This window comes from Bos javanicus, chromosome 23 (assembly GCF_032452875.1).
Source record: "Bos javanicus breed banteng chromosome 23, ARS-OSU_banteng_1.0, whole genome shotgun sequence".
In the NCBI taxonomy this organism is placed as follows: Eukaryota; Metazoa; Chordata; class Mammalia; order Artiodactyla; family Bovidae; genus Bos; species Bos javanicus.
In genome coordinates, this window is record NC_083890.1 from 33216379 (window position 1) to 33239131 (window position 22753).

A 22753-nucleotide genomic window follows, 5' to 3' on the forward strand; every position below is an offset into this window, starting at 1 on the left:
TCAGTAGTGTCCGACTCTCAGCGACCCCATGGACTGCAGCCTACCGGGCTCCCCTGTCCACAGGATTTTCCAGGCAAGAGTACTGGAGTGGGGTGCCATTGCCTTCTCTGTAAATACCAATTGCTCAGAGTACAAAAGCTTTGCCATATTCCAAGTTCTGTTGTTAAACTTAGCCCACGATTGAAGTTTCTCAGTCGTGTCTGACTCTTTGCGACCCCATGGACTATAGCCCACCAGGCTCCTCCATCCATGGGATTTTCTAGGCCAGAATACTGGAATGGGTTGCCATTTCCTTCTCCAGGGGATCTTCCCAACCCGGGAATTGAACCCAGGTCTCTCGCATTGCGGGCAGACGCTTTACCGTCTGAGCCACCAGGGAATCCCAGACTGTCACAAATCAGACTTGATTAAAATAGTTGGCTCACAGGATTCACACTATGAAAGTAAGCTTCATCCTCACTTTCGTTCTCTTCCTCAAATCCAATTATCAGAGCTGTTTGCCTCAGTCACTGAAATGCAAGTTCCTTTGGTTGTTGTTCCAGACTCACCTCTCACTGTTTAGTCAAAGCCACTCTCTATAACCTACACCTCAGTAAACTGACCAGCCCTGAACACCGAGTTTCCCAAGCCTCAGTCCTTTTTTCCAGGATGGATTTGAAGGGGATCAGAATATATTGCTCCAAAATATGCCCCATTAGCATGAGGATTATTTCTGCATATGTGTGAGTTAGGTTGCTTCAGTCATGTCCAACTCTTTGTGACTCTATGGACTGTAGCCTGCCAGGCTCCTCTGTCCATGGAATTCTCCAGGCAAGAATACTGGAGTGGGTTGCCATGCCATCCTTCAGGGGATCTTCCCAACTCAGAGATCAAACACAGGTTTCCTGCATTGTAGGCCGATTCTCTACCATCTGAGCCACCAAGGAAGCCCCAACACCACCTGGGAAACCCTAAGAAAAGTATTTTTAGCTGAAGGCAATTCAGAAATAGCAGACACAGAAAGCAGAGCTTTCTCCCATTCTGCCTAAAAACATGGCATAAATTTCCCTTTGTAAAGGTGTTCCCCTCTTGGATAGCAAGAAAAGGAAAATGACTCTTCATTAACTGAAGGTCACTTTTATCACCAGAGATGAGATGAGCCTGCATAGCATATCTTATTAAGCAATCCATGGGTAAAGAATCTGCCTGCAATGCAGGAGACACAGGAGACGCCAGTTCAATCTCTGGATAGGAAAGATCCCCTGGAGGAGGAAATAGCAACCCACTCTAGTGTTCTTGCCTGAGAAATCCTACAGACAGAGGAGCCTGGTGGGCTATAGTCCAAAGGGTTGTAAAGAGTTGGACACAACTGAGCAACTAAGCATGCACACACACATATCTATCATACATTTCCTAGTCTCTTTCTCACAGTTCACCTCCACTAGGAGCTCCAGCCTTCTTACCTTCCTTTGTCTGGTCTTCCTTTTTCTAGTTGCTTCTCCACAACTTATCACTCTTTGTTAAAATAGTATACAGCCCCCAAGTCTAACCACTTCTATGGGATTTTAAGATTTTTCTTATGAATTCCCCAGGCATTATACAAATATTAATAAAATCTGTATGCCTCTTCTCCTGTTAATATGTTTTTGTCAGTTTAGCTATTATATATATTTTTTATTTTGCCATTTTTGTCATTTATATAAGTAGATTCATATTTATATTTTTATGAGGCTTTCTTGGTCAACATGATGTTTTTGAAATGGATACATATGGCTGCACGCATCTGTAGGCCATTCATTCATTTTCCTCCATACCCAACACATCATGCATATACACCTTCTCTCTCTAAGGTGAGCATGAACTTTGGGAACAAGGAGCATGTTTTCTAATACAGTGCTCTGAAGGCATTCTCAGTGGCATCTGTGGCCTGTTCTTTGAGATTGTTATCTGTCTTTTTCAAATGTCTGGACTGGAGAAGAAAAGATTGAGGAGACTGTCCAAAAGGCTATTGAGATTTTGTAGCGAACATGGTGGCTACTCACTTTCCATCCCCAGTGAGGCCTCAGCCAGAGGAATGGCCCTAAGCCGCCCTGTGAGAGATTACAACTGGGCATGTGTGGTGTGCCATGTGCTATGTCAGTTCCTTTACATGAATTAGCCTTTGTAATCCTCAAAACAAGCCAAATGAGGAAGTGTGTTAGCTTGCTAGGGCTGCCATGACAAAGCACCCCAAGGTGGGTGGCTTACATAACCGAAATTTATTGTTTCATAGTTTTGGAGGCTAGAAGTCTGAGATCAAGGTTTCACCAGGGTTGGTTCCTTCTGAGGGAGGCAGGGAGAGCCTGTTCCATAGCTTCTGGTGGTTGGCTGGCAGTCTTTGGCATTCCTTGACGTCTAGATCTCTACCTCCATCTTCACATGGTGTTCTGTCTGTGTGCCTGTCTGTGTCCAAATCCCCTCTTTTTATAAGAACAGGTGGATTTGGTGGGGACATCCAATTCAAGTATTACCTCATCTTCACCAGTTACATCTGCAATTATCCTATTTTCAAATAAAGTCACATTCTGAGGTACTGGGGTTAAGAACTTCAACATATGGATTTTGGTTGTGGGTGGGAGGTGAGGACACAGTTAAACGCATAACAAGGAGATATTATTTTCTCCATCTGAAGATGAGGAGATAGGCTAAAAGAGATTATGCTCAACTTGCTGAAGTAGAATGGCTGTGGACCCCAGGGTTGCTATGGTAACCTGGTGGTTCTGAGGTGGGAGAAAATGGAGGTGATGCAGATCCCCAAGAGCCACACGGATGCCTTGGTGACCCAGATCATTGTCAGTCACTCCATAAAGCTGTTTAGACGAGAAGCAATGGAATGAGCTTTAGAGTTAGTCCAGTCTGCCACTCACTTAGCTATGTACTCTTAGGAAAGTTATTTAAGCTTTCCTAAGCTTACAGATGAAGCACATTGCTTCATCTGTAAAACGAGAAAATAGCATCCACCTTGTGAGGTTGTGCAGATTAAAGGACATAGGACAATGGGTGAGAAATGTAGTGACCATCAAAACTGAAACCTGTCCTCTCATCCCAGCCACAATAAATGGAGCTCTGGTTTACATGCAGATTTCCTACATTTTGGGACCATTTTTTTGGATATAGTTAAAAAAAAAAACACACACATAACATAAATTTACCCTCTTAACAGCTTTTAAGTCCACATTTTAAGTCCACAATATGCACACCGTTGTGCAACAGATCTGTAGAACTTTTTCATCTTGCATGACTGAAACTATATCCATTGAACAACTTCCCATTTTCCTCTCCCCCCAGCCCCTGGCAATTACCATTTTGCTTGCTGTTCTATGAATTTGACCCCCTTAGGTGCATTCAATAAGGGGAACCATACAGTACTGGTATTTTTGTGACTGGCTTATTTCATTTAGCAAAATGTCCTCAAGGTTCATCCATTTTATAGCCTATAACAGGATTTCCTTCTTTTTTAAGGCTGAATAATATTCCATTGTATGTATATGCCACATTTTCATAATCCATTCATCCATGAATGGACAGTTAGATTACTTTCATATCTTGGCTATTGTGAATAGTGCTGCAATGAACATGGCAATACAAGCATCAATTCACGATCTTGCTTTCAAATTTGGTGGGGAGGGGGCAGCAGTGGGGGGAATGGTGGCGGGCCAGGGTGGGGGGGCGGGGGGGGGGGGGCGCGGCACAGTGTATGCCCAGGATTGGGCTTGCTGAATCATATGGTAATTCCATTTTTTAATTTTTTGAGGCACCTCCATACTGTATTCCATAGTGACTTCATCTTCCAGTTCAAGCCCATTAATATAATTTAGGTAATTAATCATAATCCTTGACCAGAAAAGTCATTTGAATGGGAATTAGGGTGGGGGATGTGGTGAAAAATTTAGAAAGAAAGGGAGAAGAGGTGATCTAGAGAAAGACTTCAGCTCCAGCTATCTGCCTCTCAGGGTGTTTCTCAAGGTGGGAGGGGCACTGTTGGCATTTTAGAGCTGGACAGGCCTTCCTCTCAAGCCACTATCCCATGCATTGCAGAAAGGTTACAAGACATTAAATATCAGCCATACCCCTAGTCGTTGTGCATCCCCAAGCACTCACTATTTCCAAACTCACCCCAAGGATGGTCCCAGCCCTGGTTGAACTCAGTTAGAGGTTCCTACAGGCCCCAAGCTACATGTTCTCTTTGAAAACCCTATGGCAGCCAGCACAGGGGGAAGCCCACTGCTGGTGCTCAAAGGATATGGAGCAATGGGAACTGTCTTTAGCAACTCTTTAGTGATGGGGATCCAAAATGGTACAGCTACTTTGGAAGACAATTTGGCAGTTTCATACAAAACTTAACATACTTTTACCATAGTGCTATGCTATGCTAAGTTGTGTCTGACTCTTTGCACCCCTACGGAGCCTGCCAGGCTCCTCAGTCCATGGGATTCTCCAGGCAAGAGTACTGGAGTGGCTTGCCATTTCCTTCTCCAAGGGATCTTCCTGACCTAAGTATCAAACTCGCGTCTCATGTCTCCTGCATAGGCAGGCGGGTTCTTTACTACTAGCGCCACCCGGGAAGCCACTTTTACCACACAATAAGTAATCCCACTCCTTTTTAAGCACTCAAAGGAGTTGAAAATTTATGTCCACACAAAAACCTGCACATAGATATTTATATCAGCTTTGTTCATAATTGCCTAAAATTGGAAGCAACCAAGGTATCCTTCTGTAGGTGAATAGATAAATAAGCTGTGTTATATCAACAGTGGAATATTATTCAGTCTTAAGAAAGGAGGGATTCCCTGGTAGCTCAGCTGGTAAAGAATCTGCCTGCAATGCAGAAGACTCCAGTTCAACTCCTGGGTCAAGAAGATCCACTGGAGAAGGGATAGGCTACCCACTCTAGTATTCTTGGGCTTCCCTGGTGGCTCAACTGATAAAGAATCCACCTGTAATGCTGGAGACCTGGGTTCGATCTCTGGGTTAGGAAAATCCCTTGGAGAAGGGAACAGCTACCTACTCCAGTATTCTGGCCTGGAGAATTCCATGGACTGTATAGTCCATGGGGTTGAAAAGAGTTGGACAAGACTGAGTGACTTTCACTTTCAAGAAGAAACGAGCTATCAAGCCATGAAAAGACAAGGAGGAAACTTAAATGCATACTACTATGACAAACATAGACAGTGTATTAAAAAGCAGAGACATCACTTTGCCAACAAAGGTCCATATAGTCAAAGCTATGGTTTTTTCAGTAATCCTGTACAGATGTGAGAGTTGGACCATAAAGAAGGCTGAGCACCAAAGAATTGATGCTTTCATATTGTGGTGCTAGAGAAGACTCTTGAGAGTCCCTTAGACAGCAAGGAGATCAAACCAGTCAATCCTAAAGGAAATCAACCCTGAATATTCATCGGAAGGACTGATGCTGAGCTCCAATACTTTGGTCACCTGATGTGAAGAGCAGACGCATTGGAAAAGACCCTGATGCTGGGAAAGATTGAGAGCAAGATGAGAAGATGGGGTCAGAAAATGAGATGATTGGATGGCATCAGCAACTCAGTGGACATGAGTTTGAGCAAACTCAGGGATATAGCATAGGACAGGGAAGCCTGTTGTGCTGCAGTTCATGGGGTCACAAAGAGTCAGACACGACTTAGCGACTGAACAACAACAACTAAATGAAAGAAGCCAATGTGAAAAGTCTGCATTTTGTATGATTCCAGCTATGACATTCTGGAACAGGCAGAACTATGGAGCCAGTAAAAAGGTTGCCAGGGGTTGTGGTAGGGAGGGAGAAATAGGCAAAGCAAGAGGATTTTTAGGGCAGAAAAACTACTTTGTATGAGACTATAATGGTGGATACATATCATTATCTATTTGTCCAAGCCCATAGTGTATATGCTGCTGCTACCGCTGCTAAGTCACTTCAGTTGTGTCCAATTCTGTGAGATCCCATGGACTGCGGCCTACCAGGCTCCTCCATCCATGGGATTTTCCAGGCAAGAGTACTGGAGTGGGTTGCCATTGCCTTCTCCGCATAGTGTATATACAACATCAAGAATGAACCCTGCTGCTGCTGCTAAGTCACTTCAGTCATGTCCAACTCTGTGCGACCCCATAGACAGTGGCAGCCCACCAGGCTCCTCCGTCCCTGGGATTCTCCAGGCAAGAACACTGGAGTGGGTTGCCATTTCCTTCTCCAAAGCATGAAAGTGAAAAGTGAAAGTGAAGTCGCTCAGTCGTGTCCGACTCTTTGTGACCCCATGGACTGCAGCCTACCAGGTTGCTCCATCCATGGGATTTTCCAGGCAAGGGTACTGGAGTGGGGTGCCAGTGCCTTCTCCAAAGAATGAACCTTGGGCTCTTGTAAAGCTTGGACTCTGGATGATAATGATGTATCAGTGTAGGTTCAACAGTTGTAACAAACATACCACTCTGGGAGGGAGGGGGAGATGGGGAGTGGTGGAGGTGGGGTGAGGTTTGATAATGGGGGTGGGGAGCTATATATAGGGGGAAGCAGGGGATTACGGGAAATTGCTATTACTTCCTCTCAATTTTGCTATGAACCTAAAACTGCTCTAGAAAACAAAGTCTGTTAATATATGTGTACATATTTTTAAAACCCTACTCAGTAAACAGAATTGCTAGAAGTAAACACCTTGGGCCAATAACTGCCCACCATCGTCTCTATTTGCATTTTCCGAGCTTCTGACACCTGAGGGGAGAGGGCTGAGAAACACCTAGTGAAGTTGCAGTTCGCTCAGATTTGTGTTTGAACAGCAGTATAGAATTTAGCACACTTTGGGTGTTTCCATATGGTGATGCCAACCACTGGTACTCACGTGACAGCTCAGTGGTTACTCCTCATTCTGGGAGGAACTGCCTTCTGAGTTACATTTTCTACTTTCTGCTTTAGTGGTAAGTCTGAAGTATCAGACTGAGTCAGTATTATTAAATGGAAGTTTTTTGATCCAAACGATTTACCAAAGATGAACTGACTCAGTAAGAGTCTACATGTGCATTAAATTTGGTGTAAGTTTTGGAAAGTTTCTAATCTTCAAATGCAAAGGGTTTGTTACAAAAAAAGAAAAATGCGACTATTACTGAGTAAAAGAAAAGCTCTGTCCCTCCAAACGCCTGCCTGGGTCTAACAGAGAGGCTTGCTGTCCTTCCAGATAAATTGTCACTGAAGCAAAACTGAGAGAGGAGAAATGTGAACCCCCTCTCTTTCAACACTACTCATTGTGTTCAAATTCACAAGTCGGAAACTTAAACGCCTACCTTCCTCTTTAAGAAAATATGAAAGTTGTTGCTAGAAAATAGAATTCATTGCCCTCGGACTTGAAGTGTTATCTGTGTTCAGCTTCAACCGGATCTGCAGCCCCCTTCCAAAAAAAAAAAAAAAGAGAGAGAGAGCAAATTCTTTCTTGTCAGTGGTGAAAATCACCCCACCTGGAATGCACTCTTCAAAAGGTTCTCGAAGCCTATTCATATGAATGAAGCTGCTTTCTCAAGGGCAGAGGCGGAAGCTGCCCTCTTGGGGCGCTTAGGCAACCCGGGGAAGGGAAAACGCCTCTGGGGCCAGTGAGGCTGCAGGGGCTACGTTCCGGCTGCAACGCTGACTGCCATCTCCAAGATGCAGTACCTGGACCCCGAGGAGCTGCTGATGGATGAAGAGGATGATGTTTTTGGTGAAGGTAAACATGTCTTTCTGGCAGGAGCCTTTCTGATCGACTTTGCTTAGCTCTGACACTGTTGGAAACTTTGAACAGACTTGGGTAAGGAACTGGAGGACTCTGACAGCATCCCGGATGGGATGACACCCCAGGAGTGCAGTGCAAAACTGGGGACAAAGGAATTTAATGGGTCTCCCAAATGCTTTTTTTTTTTTAAACTGACGAAAGGTTCAGTTTAGGGTAGAAAATAATGCTGATATCCCTTTGTCCCTCTACTATGCTCTCTTGTCTAACACCTTAAGAGAAGGAAGTCTGTCTCCCTGCTCAGCACACAGCAGGAGTGGTTGGACTAATGGACCAGGGAATGTTCTCCACGGTGCCATGCTGCTTAGCTCTGCACCACCCGCGGCTCCCTCTGTTCTCTCTCTACCCTTGGATCTTTCCCTCTCTCGCTCTTCCTGGCACCCTGGCACCCCAGATCTCTCGATTGCCTCTCCCTTTTCCTCTCCTTCTAGGCTGGGAGGTGGCAGCCTTACTAGCTTCTGAGACCCACTGCACTGCCTGGGTTTCCCTAGGTAGACCCTATGTGGTGGAATTTGACATTAAAGTTTGCAAATTGAAATGGCTAACCTTGTAATCTACAAATTCCTTGTTCAAATGCTGCTTATAAGATTGGGCTGCAGGCAAGAGCTTTTCAAGAATTTGGAACTGTCATATTAATGGTTATCTGGATTCAGGGACCTCATAAATTCATTTTTATTCACAAGAATCATATCTGGTATTACCCTATCAAGTAATTTTTTAAAGGAGCTCTGGTAAAATTTTTTGCAGTTACCCAAGTAATTGAAGTTTATTGACGATAAATGAAAGAGTATAGCACAGTAATCTAATCATCTAGGATGCAACCATTATTGATGTCTGTCTTTACATTACTTTGTTGCAGCCTCAGAAATATTTAAAACCATATTTTTTTTTAAATCACGATTTAAAACAGCTTAAAGAATGTCTCCCCGAACTTCCTTGCTGTTTGCCACATTCCTGGACTGTTGCTTTACTTGGATGACAGATAGAGCCACTCTGATTTGAAGCTTGCTCTTAGGCTCCATTCCTCAGCTTTCACTTTCACTTACGTATGTTTTTTCTGTGTACACGTACTTAGATATTTACCCCCTTCAGGAATTAGAACATGTTTACAACTAGGAAGATAAGCCTAAATGGGACAATTTGGTAGTTATCTACCCAACCTTCAAAACACCAGGCCACAATTTCTCCTTTGCCTCAAAGGGAGACGGTAAAGCGTCTGCCTACAATGCGGGAGATCCAGGTTTGATCCCTGGATCGGGAAGATTCCCTGGAGACGGCAATGGCAACCCACTCCAGTATTCTTGCCTGGAAAATCCCATGGACGGATGAGCCTGGTAGGCTATAGTTCATGGGGTAGCAAAGAGTCGGACACGACTGATCAACTTCACTACTACTACTACAGTGCTAAAGAGCGCCACCTATAGACAGATGGAACCACCGCACTGTAAATTACTATGGCCACCTGATGCGACGAACTGACTCATTTGAAAAGATCCTGATGCTGGGAAAGATTGAAAACGGGAGGAGAAACGGACGACAGAGGATGAGATGGTTGGATGTCATCACTGACTCAATGGATATGAGCTTACTCCTGAAGAAAGCTCCGGGAATTCGTGATGGACAGGGAAGCCTGGCATGCTGCAGTCCATGGGGTCGCAAAGAGTCGGACATGACTGAGTGACTGATCTGAACTGATAGATTAAGTGGCCCCTCTTTGAAGGGCTTCCCAGGGGGCACAGTGGTAAAGAATCTGCCTACCAATATAGGAGAGGCAAGAGACACACGTTCGATCCCTGAGTTGGGAAGAGCCTCTGGAGTAGGAAATGGCAACCAATTCCAGTATTCTTGCCTGAAAAATTCCATGAACAGAGGAACCTGGCAGGCTATAGTCCATGGAGTCATAAAGAGTCAGACACAACTGAGCATGTGAGCACTCTGAAAATTAAGACCTCAACAAAGCAGGAATTGAGGAACCTGTAAGATCTTTCTCCTGAGCAGTCATGATTATCAAGGTGGTGATTTCAACCTCAACAGGCACAGTAAAGAGTGAAGTTGGGAGTCAGACAAGATTCCAATTCAAATTCTCATTTTGCTTCTTATTACCTATGTGATTTAAACAACGTAATTGCTAAACTAAACCTCTGTTTCCTCAGTGGGGAGATGGAACAATAATACCTATTGAGTTGTACAGATTATCTTCGTAATAGAGTCATAATATTTGCATGGTGCTTCACAGGTGATATACTTTTCCAGACTGATTTTCTCATTTAACTTAATCTCTGCAGATTAGAGACAGAATCCTTACAATTCCTGTATCTAGCGTATTTTTATCCAGCTTTTGGAGTCATGGATCATGTTTGCCTATTTATTGAAAGCTTGTCTGGGTAGTTCCTTCATTTTAAGTAAGCTCCCTGCAGGATATTAGTCAAGAGCTTCGTCTCCAGACCTACACTGCCTGAGCTCTGCAACTTAATTTACTCTGTGATTTTAAGCTGGTTACTCCACCTCCCTGTGTCTCAGTTTACTCACTGTAAAATGGACTACAAACTTCCTAGGGTAGTATATGGATTAAATATTATTAATATTTAGGAAGGTGCTAAGCACTCAATTAACACTAATTCCTACTCTGAATTCACAAAAATGGGTTCCTAGAATAGGTCAGAAAGTGATGTATAAAAGGAATTCTATACAGAGTTTTTTTCCATATCTGGTGAACCTAGTGTCTGATTAGCCCTTCAGGTTCCTCTGTGCATGGAATTCCCCAGGCAAGAATACTGGAGTGGGTTGCCATTCCCTTTTCCAAGTATATTCAAAATAGGACTTATCACAGAAAAATTGGTTTATAAACCACTTTTCAGAGGTATGATAGGGTGGAAGCACCAATGGACAAGTGGTTAGGAGTCTGGACTGTAGTCCTGCCCCTGCTGTTTTGCAGATGTAGGAGCTTAGGCAAGTCACATAACCTTGTTGAGCCTCATTTTTCACCTACAGTAAGAGAGTTGATTACATATTCTCTCAGATCTCATTTGAAAAGCTCCAGCATTCTATTACATCATCTTTTCTCCACAGTGGCATCTACCTAGAGGAATTCAAGCTGCTTGGAGGTTTCCTCCATGCTTTTGGCTCACTTGAACATGCCTAAGAAAGCAGAAAGCTTTGGGTCAAATCAGTTTCCTCTAACATAAAGGAAGGAAGAGGCCTAGGAGCTTGTTACTAAGGCAACTGTATTTCCTGGTAATGGATACACTTTTAAAGGACCCTTTCCCCCTAAAGAAACACAAATTTAGGATTTGGGCCCATTGGTTGAAAGTATATATAATTCATTTAGATTTATGGACCACAGAAAGATCTGGGAAGAAAAAACATGAGTTTTGCTCACAATATGTTTTTAACTGCTTTTCTGAGATCCTGTTTGCTTCAGCTTTTGTTTTCTGTGGTTAAAGAAAATGTTAAAGTTCATGTAATTAAGAAGCATTAGTGTGTAACTTTGCTCTTTTTCTAGGAGAGAGTTACATATGGTTAGTGAGAGAGAGAGAAGCAGTCACCCACCTACCCACTAGAAACCTCAGTATTTGTTTCTCTCCTTCCCTCTTTCTCTCTTTCTCTCTCTCTCTCTCTCTCTCACACACACACACACACTCACACACAGGTTGACTTTCCAAACATCATCATGCTATTTAGAAAATGGTTCCTATCAGGTAGACTGTATTCTTTGCCAGGAGAATGATTGATCTGATTACCACGCTATTGAAAAACCAATAATTGGAATTAGAGAGCTCCTTTCGCATTATTGTTTCAAACATATCAAATTAAAGGGCTTTCATCTGTTTTGTCACTGTGCCTTCTTGACAGGCAGTCTGGTGTATGTTAGTAGAAAGAACTGGATGGATAATAATAGTAATGATAACTGTAACAATTATGATGGTGATAATAATAATAGAAAAAAAAAGTGTTGTGCACAGTGGAGGCCCTTGGCCAGCTTTCAAGAACAGAATAAGATTCGTGTGTGGGAAGAAACCGTTCCTCAGGTGGTGGTCTACCAGTAGCTCAGCAGCCAAAATTACTCCTTGGCACGAGTCAAAGTTGCAGTTCTTCTTTCCTTAGAACCACAAGCTTTCCCTGCCTTTGTTTTCACCATGCTGTTGTCAAGTGCAGTGATAAGAATAATAAAACCACCACCAGTTCACAGTCATCTGTGCAAAGTATTTCTCAGGCTTATATATTTCCTGGACACTTACATGCCTGTTAGGATCTTGCTTCTGGAAAGACCACTGGAACCTGCAATGTGTTTGCCAGACCTTCAAATGTTCTGGTACAGTGAAGCACAGCATAGGATTACAGTATCTAGGGAGGTTGTTTCAAACTCCCCCAAAGGAGAATGCTCCCAGATGGAGATAAACTGGCAGAAGGGAGTCTACTCGACCAATAGCTGCTTGTCAATCTTAAAGAGATCAAGAGATGCTTGGGGAAAAAATGCTACACTGTTTTGAACCAAAGCTCTCTTCTTTCCCCAAGCCAATTAAGCCAGCATTTTTTTCCCCCCTTTCAAAAGTAACTTCAGCTCATAGCAAGAAAATTGCAAAAAGTTTGTCAAAAAGAGAATTGTAAGTAGAATAGATACCCACTTTGTCTTTCTTTGTTAACTGCTTATGAAACCAAAGTAGATTTTTTTTTTCTAAATAGGTTAACAGTTATGCTACCTGTTGTGATCTGGCATGTTTTGATATTGTTTACTGAATTACATTTTCCCTTTCCAAAACTGAAAGAAGAAAAGGAAGAAGGAAAGAAGAAGGAAGAAGAGATTAAATAAGTTTATGTACAAAACCAATAGATTCTGAAAGTTCAGGCTGGTTTAGTCAAACCCTTTATGGGAAAAGTGTTGAGAAAGAACATAAAATGTATGTGCCTTGGCTAAACAGTTAGTTTGGTTTGATTATGCCACATTTCATAGTTATAAATATAATAATTGTAATTTGGCTATGTTAGTCCTTTTTCAAAAATACTCATATCTGGGGTTCTCAAATGAAACCCAAGTAAGGGATTGGAGAAGGAGCAGGAAGAGGCTACCGTAGTTTCCTGGGTTGAAAAAAGTTGATCACTCTTAGCTTTTGCAGTTTGCTAGACCGCTTGGATCAATTTCCATTCTTGGACTCCTGAAGAAATGCTTCAGTTGGAAGTCGTTTTCCCTACTTTATTTGTCACAGAGGCCGGAGCAGACACAGACCTCCCCACAATAATTCATGCCTGTGTGACCTATGCCTTGGATTACTACAAAACATTCCCTTCCCAGAGATGTCTAGGAAGCTTGCTTTGGCTGGTGCCAAAGAGATGGTGTCATTTCAGGGGCACGAACTAAAATAGCACATTGCACTAAAGCTATGCAGGCTGTCTTAGCCACCAGTCCACTCCTGGATTTATGGCCCCTAGTGACCTCTGGGTGACCTACTTAGATCAGGCCAAAGCCAAAAAGGGGCCCAGGAGCACAAATAAAGTATTTAAATGCTCATTTAATAATTTTATGAGCAGCCAGTAAAGTCTTTTCAGGAACGGTATGAGATAGCCTTGAGTAGATCTTCTATAGGATTTGGGTCAAAATACAAATATATGCATACCCACTGTTTGTGTGGGGGTAAAAAGTTAAAAAAAGAAAAAAGAAATGTGTAGTTGTTATGACCAAAACAGTTAAATAAATTGAGAGAATTGCCCTTGCTCCTTGATAAGAATTACTTCACTCCTGAAGTCAACATATTTTTTTATAGAGATGTGATATATCCAGTTACCTATGCCTCGCGTGTTTTCCTGTGCTTAGCAAATATCGGCTTATTCCACTTCTCTTTATTTTTAGATGGCTAAGTTTTGTCTATGAATTGTTTACCAAACAGTGGTGACATTGAATGAAAATGTTTGCAATTCAGTTGGTTTTAGAAGAGGTTTTAAAGATGGAAAAGGTATTAGTTGAATCAAGTTGAAATTATTTCAAGTACCTGAAGGACAGGGAAGAAGGAAAAATAATAGTGACTGGTCCTGGCAAGCAAAAACAGGAAGAAGAAAATGAAAATATCCCACTGCCGGAGCTGGTAGGGTATTGAACATGCATGTACTTCTTTGACACAATGTTCCAGGCTGAATTGGAGTTGGAGGCTGGTTTATGGGAAGCTGAAATGTGGATGTGCCTGACTGACTAGAAGGGGCATGATTCTATAGCATGTGTACGATCCATAGTGAAGGGATTTGACAAGTATCTTAAGTGTTCGATCCCTGTTGATAGACAAACCAGGTCATAAGCTGAAAAACCACTTCACTTTGTGCTGTGTAGACAAAGCCTATCTCATCACTTAGCAAGAATTTCCCTTCAAGAAAAACAGAACAATTTACTTGATTACTTTTAGATATTTTTAAGAGAAATATTTTGACATATAGGCTGAGATAACGATCACAAAGTAGGTATAATGGCCAGTTTCACTCCAGAAGGCAAATTCATGATAATTTATACTATCATCATTCTTTCACATGTGCACTTTTCATAGCTTACACTTTTCATACCTTATCCTGCTAAACAGAGGCTTCAAGCAGAAGATGTTTAAGATCAGTTATGGATACAAAGTAAAAGTTTTAGGTGTTAAACTGTGAAAGTAAGGAAAATGTGAACTTTGGGCAGGGTGACTTGTCTATTTTCCCAACTGTTGTTCATTTGCTAAGTTGTATCTGACCTTTTGCAACCCCATGAATTGCAGTACACCAGGCTTCCCTGTCCATCACTAACTCCCAGAGCTTGCTCAAACTCATGTCCATTGAGTCGCTGATGCCATCCAACTATCTCATCCTCTGTCACCCTCTTCTCCTCATGCCTTCAATCTTTCCCAGCTTCACGGTCTTTTCCAATGGGTCGGCTCATCTCATCAGGTAGCCAAAATATTGGAGCTTCAGCATCGGTCCTTCCAATGAATATTCAGGATTGATTTCTTTTAGGATTGACTGGTTTGATCTCCTTATTGTCTAAGGGACTCTCAAGAGTCCTCTCCAGCACCACAGTTAAAAAGCATTAATTCTTTGGCACTCAGCCTTCTTTATGAACTCACATCTGTTCAGGATCACTAGAAAAACCATTTGTTGTTGTTTAGTCATTCAGTTGTGTCCAACTCTTTGTGACCCCATGGACTGCAGCATGCCAAGCTTCCCTGTCCTTTACCATCTCCCAGAGCTTGCTCAAACTCGTGTCCATTGAGTCAGTGATGCCATTCAGCCATCTAACTTTGACTATATGGACCTTGTCAGCAAAGTAATATGCTCTATAGGTTTTCATAGCTATTCTTCCCAAGAGCGAGAGTCTTTTAAGTTTGTGGCTGCAGTCACCATTTGCAGTGATTTTGGAGCCCAAGAAAATAAAGCCTGTCACAGTTTCCATTATTTCCCCATCTATTTTCCATGAAGTGAATGGGACTGGATGCCATGATCTTAGTTTCTGAATGTTAAGTTTAAGCCAGCTTTTTGACTTTCCTCTTCCACTGTCATCAAGAGGCTTTTTATTTCCTCTTCACTTTCTGCCATAAGGGTGGTGTCATCTGACTATCTGAGGTTGTTGATATTTCTCCCAGCAATCTTGATTCCAGTTTGTGATTCATCCAGCCCTGAATTTCACATGATGTACTCTGCATATAAGTTAAATAAACAGGGTGACAATATACAGCCTTGACATAATCCTTTCCCAATTTTGAACCAGTTCCAGCTGAGGGAGAGAGAAAACACTGGGTCAAGCTTTGTAAAGATTGTCATTAATAGATAACCTGGTAAACAGAGAAAAGATCTTCTGCTGTATTAGGAGGCTTAACCCTGTGAAATAATTATTTCTAAATAAAATAAAGAGAAGAAAGAACAAGTTGCTGCTTTCTGGAAAGTGACGAAGTTGCGGTGCCTTCTTTTCACTGCAGATCTTTCCTTCTTAGTCTTTGGATCATTGGTTAAAAGTTTAAATATTTGTACTATACAACTCAAACAGCAACGGGAGAACACCAGCTGGTCTCTTCTGACTCTTGACGTCATTCTAAACTGTCCATTCAGTGTAAGAAATACTGAGCTGAGAAATAGGAAGAAAATAATTTGACTTTCAGATCACAGATTGAGTCAGCTGGCTGAGCAGTTGAAGATAACTTTTTTTCTCTCTAAATTAGCATTCGGGAAACTCTGAGAGGGAGTAAATATGAAAGCATGTTCTATGGTGGGATTTTCTTTGCTATTTATAACAGCCCAATGAACTGATAGAATGGCGTTTGAAGAAAAGTGTGTCAAAGAATCAAATACGCAGATACAATTTGTAGAAGGCACCTTTCACCACTTTGAGATAAATTATATGGACTGAAATAGGAAAAACAACTTCTTTCCCTTCAACTTCTGGTTTACATGCCAAAGGTTATCAAGAAGAGACATTTACCAGCACCCTATTAATCTCCATTAGCATCTCTAAAGTCTAAAAAATAAATGATAATTTAGAGTCTTAATATAAAGCAGGATAAAAAGCTTTTTCAGAAAACACTGCTATTTTGAATAATCTGCACTCTACAATCTGAGTAAAAACCCATATGCTTACTCTGCACAGTTTCCACAGAAGGACAGACCCTTTTTCTGGCCACAGGGCTATACTGAGTACTTCACACACAAAGATTCTAGAGCCACCCATGTTTGTAAATCTTTGATTTTTTTTTTTTTTAACCATTCAGATTTCCAAACTGAGGGAAGGTAGCAGGGCTGAAAGAACCAAATATCTGTACTCAAAAGACCTAAGTCAACTTAATAGCAGTTTGACTTTAGGCAAGTTACCTAACCCCTCAGAGGTTTCACTTCCCTTCTTCCACTTGGAGATGATGATAATTATAGTGATGATGATGATGGGGGATGGTGGTCACCTTCCCCCCAAATCGCTTAATATTAATGGAGATAATGTCTGAGATCATGGGAAACCAGTAAGGGCTTACTGGTTAGCTACATTACTAACTTAATGTCAGTTGGTTTTTCATTGTGATTTTCTCAGCTGTCCCAGTCTCCCAAGTCTATACAATCTCCCTCTTCTACTCTTGGCCTGTGATCAACAAAGACCCTAGCTGACGAGAGCAGAGCTATGGAGACTGCTCATGTCAGTCTCCATAGAAAGGTGTGTCTGGCTCATGAATTAACAAGCCTGACTGCTTGCTATCTCACCTCCACCATGTGACCAAGGCAGGGCTTAGAATAACCCCATTACACAGAATAAATACATGATTTCCTACCTTTTTTTCTTTTTTTGTTTTTTGGTAGGGGGGACTAACCAATCTGGTCTCCCTTTAAAAATTCTTAGAGTTTTAAAATAAGCTATGGCAGTTTTCTTGTGGAGAGTCCTCTTTGCCTCAGTCAGGAATGCAGGAGGTGAAGAATCATATCTTCAACATTATCTTTACGATACACAGGCTCTTTCTCCAGGGTAAATATTTACCTGCAGTAAACATACCCCAGTTACTGCCTCCCCATCACCACTTTACAGAGTACTTTTAAAAAAGTAACTTGATAAAGGCTGGGCTTTCTATATTGAAACTTGCATTATGTATATGTTAAGAGCATTTTAGGATGGTAATTAAGATTCTAAACAAAGCCTCTACAACATTTCCTCTAGTGGTGTTTTGCTTTGTTTTTACTTCCATTGCTGTTTAAAGATATTTTTCAATGGTAAAACCTCCTGGAGAAAAGCATAGTCATCTGTTTGCGTATAAATTAAGCGCATGCTCAGTCGTGTCCAATTCTTTGTGACCCCATGGACGGTATGCAGCCCACTAGGCTCCTTCTATGCATAGGATTTTCCAGGCAAGAATACTGGAGTGGCTTTCCATTTCCCCCTCCAGGGGAACTTCCTAACCCAGGAATTGAACTCATGTCTCCTGTGTCTCCTGCACTGGCAGGTGAATTCTTTACCACTGAGCCACCTGGGAAGCCCATGTGTTTACAGGAAGACAACCATTAGTTCAGTAGTTTAATATTAATAATTATACTTCATGGAATAGAAAGCACATCAATAGGATCTACCCACTGTGAATTAATCACCAAATCTTTATTGAGTACCACTCAAAAAGAGTAGGACAAAGGGACAGGACTGGTCAGGCTGGAAATGGCCCCAGCTATAGGAGGGCAGACTGAAAAGTGGTCAACCCAGATCCTCCCCACTCCTGGAAAAACAACCGCTGGTGGCTCAGAAGCATTGGCCTCTGTTAGAGAAAAGGCAACATATCTTGTCGTTTATGTTATGAACTACAGTGCAGAAGACAGAAAGAGCCCTGCATGTCTTCCTAACATTAATGATACACCCAAAAGGTGGACGTTTATGCCTTTATAAGCTACTGGGAAACATTGAAAACTGTGCATAGCAAGTCAGTAGCTCATTACCCACCCATTGACCTGAGCAGGAGTTGGCAAACCATGGCCTGCAGGCCAGACACAGCCCACTGCCTGTTTCTGCCCAGCCTGCAAGATGGCAATGGTTTTTACAGACGAGCATTTGCAATCAGTTTGATGATCAGGAGCATTGACCTTTAACTCCAGTTAAGCAAGATATTATCACAAAGAAAAAGAATTCCATTCTTCTCCTTAGTAGATTGTGTGTGTTAGTCACTCAGTCATGTCTAACTCCTTGCAACCCTATGGACTAAAGCCCCCAGGTTCCTCTGTCCATGGAATTTTCCAGACAAGAATATTGGAGTGGATTGCCATTCCCTTCTCCAGGGGATCATCCTGACCCAGGGATTGAACCTGGGTCCCCTGCATTGCAGGCAGATTCTTTACCATCTGAGCCACCAGGGAAGTCCCTTAGTGGACTGGTATTACCATAAAAAAGTGCTCAATTATTATATTTTGAATTTTGCCCATATAAAATGTGAGATTTGGTTTCCTCTCTTGTTATATGTATGTAAACAATTTTCTCATTTTTTACATTTTGGATCCCAAAGCCTAAAATATTTACTTTCTGACTCTTTACAGAAAAAGCCTGCTGACCTCTGGTTTAGGTCATCAGGTTCCATCATTTTGCCGCTTAAGGTCATTGAGAGTTTCTTAACCATTTCGCTCACCAGCTCTTCCCCTTTTCATGTCTGCTGAGAGAGTCCTATCATTTTTAAATCCCTTTTAGATGAGATTTGTTCCCTCTTAAATAGCCTTTGTACGAGAACACATGTCCCTCAAATTACATTGCTTTGTAACATTGGCTGGTAGGGTGATGAAAAATTGATAGTTTAAGACAAAACCAAAGACAGAACATGGGGGTGGGAGAGGGTAGAGACAGTAGCATCCATCAAGTAAGGAGAGAGTCAGAGGAGGACTAAGGCCCTGTTCTCCGTTAGGTGAAGGAAGGTGACAGTCAGGAGGTGTCCAGGGCCCCTCCCACTTACACCGCTGCATCACTTCAAGGCATTGTCCTCTTCATCTGACTCTTTGGGTTCTTTGTCCCTGAGATCTGAAATCCTTGGACCTCCTTGTAAGAGATGATTGATGCATGAGCGTGACTCAGTGCCATCTTCTTGGCTTTTCCACACACGTCACCCCAAGTCTCCCAGTTCATCAAGGAGTGATAGTGCCAGACGCTGGGGCATCATTCAAATAAACCACAAATTGGAAATACAACCCCCTTTACATTAGGAGACTACATGGGATTAGCAGAACTTTGGTCATCCTCAAAACAGTGCTGGCTCTTGCCCGCTGCCCTCTTCTGTAAGACAGACCTGCCGGTGTCCACACAGCCTGCATGTTAATTTGAGGACAAGGAAGCCTTTTCAAAACAGGCATGAAGGAGAGAGTGAAAAACACCACCCCACACACCCTTGCACGTTTGGTAGGGCCACTTGGCTCCTAGTTGCTAAGCATTGAGAGGAGCTGGAATGTTCAGCACTATTAGACATCTCTGAGCAGTTCTAACCTGCTGGAGGGGAAAAATATATTACTGTTAAAAAGAGTTTGGGAGCCATTATGCACTGTCAGTGAGACTGTAAAATGGTGCAGCCACTTTGGAAAGCAGGTATAATTCCTCAAAAAATCACAAGTAGAGTTAATATATGATAGCAATTCCACCTCTGGCCTTGTACCCAAAAGAAGTGAAAGCAAGGTCTTGAGGAGATAGTGGTACATCCATGTTCATAGCCCCGTTATCCACAATAGTCGAAAGGCAGAACAACACAAATGTCCATCAGCAGATAAATGGGTCAACAAAATACGGTATGTACACACAATGGAATATTATTCAGCCTTAAAAAGGAAGGGAATTCTGGCATGCTCTAACCTGGATAAACCTTGGGGACATTAAGCTTGGTGAAATAAGCTGGTCACAGAAAGACAAATCACTATATAATCATGAATATGAGGTGTCTAGAGTTATCAAATTTATAGACAAAAAATGGCATGGTGATTGGCAGGGGGTGGAAAATAATAAATAAAAATAAAATAGAGGTGGCAGAGGAGGAAGTGGGAAGTTGTTGTTTAATGAGTATAGCTTCAGCTTTATAAAATGAAAAGAGTCCTGGAGATTGGTTACACAGCAATGTGAATGAACTTAACACTACTAAACTGTACACTTAAAAATGATTAAGATGGTAAATCTTACATCGCATGCATTATATTTACGTATATATATATTTCCACATTAAAAAAAAATTAGGAATAGCTATACCAAGAAACAGGAAAGAACAGGCAGTTCCTGAAAGTCTGCAAAACAGTTGCTTTTTCTTGAGCTATGTAAACTTAACAGCAGGGAACTGAATTCTCATGTGAGATAGAAATGGTTCCAGGGAGCTGATTCTGGGCATATCTGACACAATTTTAAAAGGACTGTTTTCTCCATAACAGGATGTTTAAGAGTTAGATCTGGGAATTTTTCCTACCAATGTCTGCCTAGTTGGAAATCAGTTTTAGAATCTCTGAATAAATATTTTGAGGTTAGCGCTTACTGAAGCTCGTCTAAAAAAGAGTAGCATAATTAGCAGAGGCACCCCGTCAGGAGCTTATGAACTATATAGGGATAGAAAATGGATTATTTTTTCATTCATTAAAGACTATCTGTTGATAGTCTACCATGGGCCAGATTCAGGTCTACTCAGCTCTTGGGATCAGCAGTGACTATGACAAAGCCCCAGCCCTGGTGGAGTTCTGCTCGTGGTAGAGGGAGCCAGACAGGAAACAAACAAGTGAAAACATGATGTGTCAGATGGAGAGAAGTGCTACGGAGTAAAAGTCAGCGCAGGATGAGAAGAATAGAGCATGGTGGTCAGAGAAGGCTGTGCTGGCAAATGCCCAGAGGCTTGAAGGGACTGCAAGGCTGACCTGGATATCAGAAGGGGAAGGTTCCAGCAAGAATCAGAAGGCCAGCGTGGCTGCAGCATAACATGAGCAAGACTGAGAGCAGTAGAAGATTTGATCCAAGAGGTTCCTGGGGGCTGTGTTAGGGGGATGGATCCAGCTCTTGTACAGCCTTACAGGCCATTGTAAGCATTTGGGTTTTAGCTCTATGGGAGATGGGGAACCACTGGTGAAGGTTGGGCAGAGTGACATAATCTGGTTTGCCTCTCAAAAGCATTATCTGACCACTGTCTGGAAAATTAAAATGGCATAAAGGGCAAAAGCAGGGGAGCCAGTTAGGAGAAGATGGCAACGGTCCAGAAGAGAATTGGTGGGGCTTACCAGGCCTGATAGTGATTGAATTCTGGAGGTGGGGGGAAAAGGCACTAAGGATGACTCCAAGACTCTGATCCAGGCTTCTGGAAGGATGGGCTGCTCTTTATTGAGGTGAGGAAGGCTGCTGGAGAAGTAGGCTTGGGGTGGAGGCAGTATTGCCCTGATGGGGAAGTAGGAATCCACTTGGAGATAGTTGAGCTATAAACAGGGGGATGACTTCTTGAAGTCCCTCTCCAAGTACCCGGCATAGTGGGCACTAGGAAATATCTGTTGAAATGTTGATGATAAAGCAGCATATACATAATTGAGAATTATTCATAGATTTATCTCCAGTTTATGGAGATTGGGCTGTATCACCTGCATGGGCTGTTCCATAAAACTAGGAGCTGGAGAATGCAATACAAACTGTGCACAAACACTTAGGGAAATTAAAGGAAAGATGGAGACGGGGAGGGTGGGTCATCTGGACAGGCTTCTTGCGGGTGAATATTTGGAGGAGAGGGCTTCATATCTTTGGGAGCACTGTTATGAGATATAGAATGACGATGGAAATGCATCTGTGAACTCCCCTTCTTCACGTGGCCTGCCTGCATTTGGTGCTAGGTTCACCATGTTAAGATGCGTGCATTTCTTACCCTTTTGCTCCAAGGCTGTACATCCATAGCATCTCAGCTGAAAGAGACCTCTTTAGAGGTTTTTGTACGTGTTCTCCTAATAGGAGATAGGCTAGGGTCAATCCCATTGCTAAATTCCCTGCCTTTCTCCCCTTTCCCCAAGGAGATTATCAGTCTCTGTCAGTCACATATCCATTTAACAGTCAAGAGCCAGCAATCAGCACATTCACTTGTATTTTAACTCAAGCCCCACGAGCTGTGTCTTCAATCACTTCTCTTTATTCTAATCCTAGAGGAAAATTGTTCTTCCTCCTGTAAGATAGTCTTTTGTATCCTTGAAAACCGTTAAAAGAACATATTCATATGCCAGTAATTCCCCAGACCCTGCAATAGCCAGTCAAATGTTTGTATTCCACCACCAGGCACTTGAGTTGACTAGTATATCTATGCCGACAAGAGGCCAAGTGTATTCTAAGTGCTGAAGAGACCCGAATGTCTGCAAATTAGGATCTGAAACGCAGGGACGCACGCCCCACAGCTGTTGAACTTGAATTACTCTTTGAATGCGGCACCCAGGGCTGAGAGGCACTTCTCAGAGAGGCCTGTGTGCTTTCCTTCTTCTAAACCCTGCCGGTGCCCAGAGCTTACACCCTCATTCGGACTTTACAGCCGTCTTGGGTACAGGGAGCAGACGAGAAC

General features: G+C 42.4%; 1 protein-coding gene across 5 annotated transcripts in view; it reads left to right on the forward strand.

The window, feature by feature from the left end:
* RIPOR2 (RHO family interacting cell polarization regulator 2) overlaps positions 1 to 22753 on the forward strand; it is a 212917-nt gene that overhangs the window by 95230 nt on the left and 94934 nt on the right. The window contains exon 1 of one of the 5 annotated variants that reach the window (XM_061398709.1): positions 6936 to 7703. The exons of 3 other annotated variants lie outside the window; for them this stretch is intronic. In XM_061398709.1, coding sequence (XP_061254693.1) covers positions 7643 to 7703 — 61 coding nt within the window. In that variant the 5' untranslated portion in view covers positions 6936 to 7642. Of the gene's footprint in view, positions 1 to 6935; positions 7704 to 22753 lie in introns of those variants that run through there. One more of the 5 variants, XM_061398703.1, reaches the window with a different exon arrangement.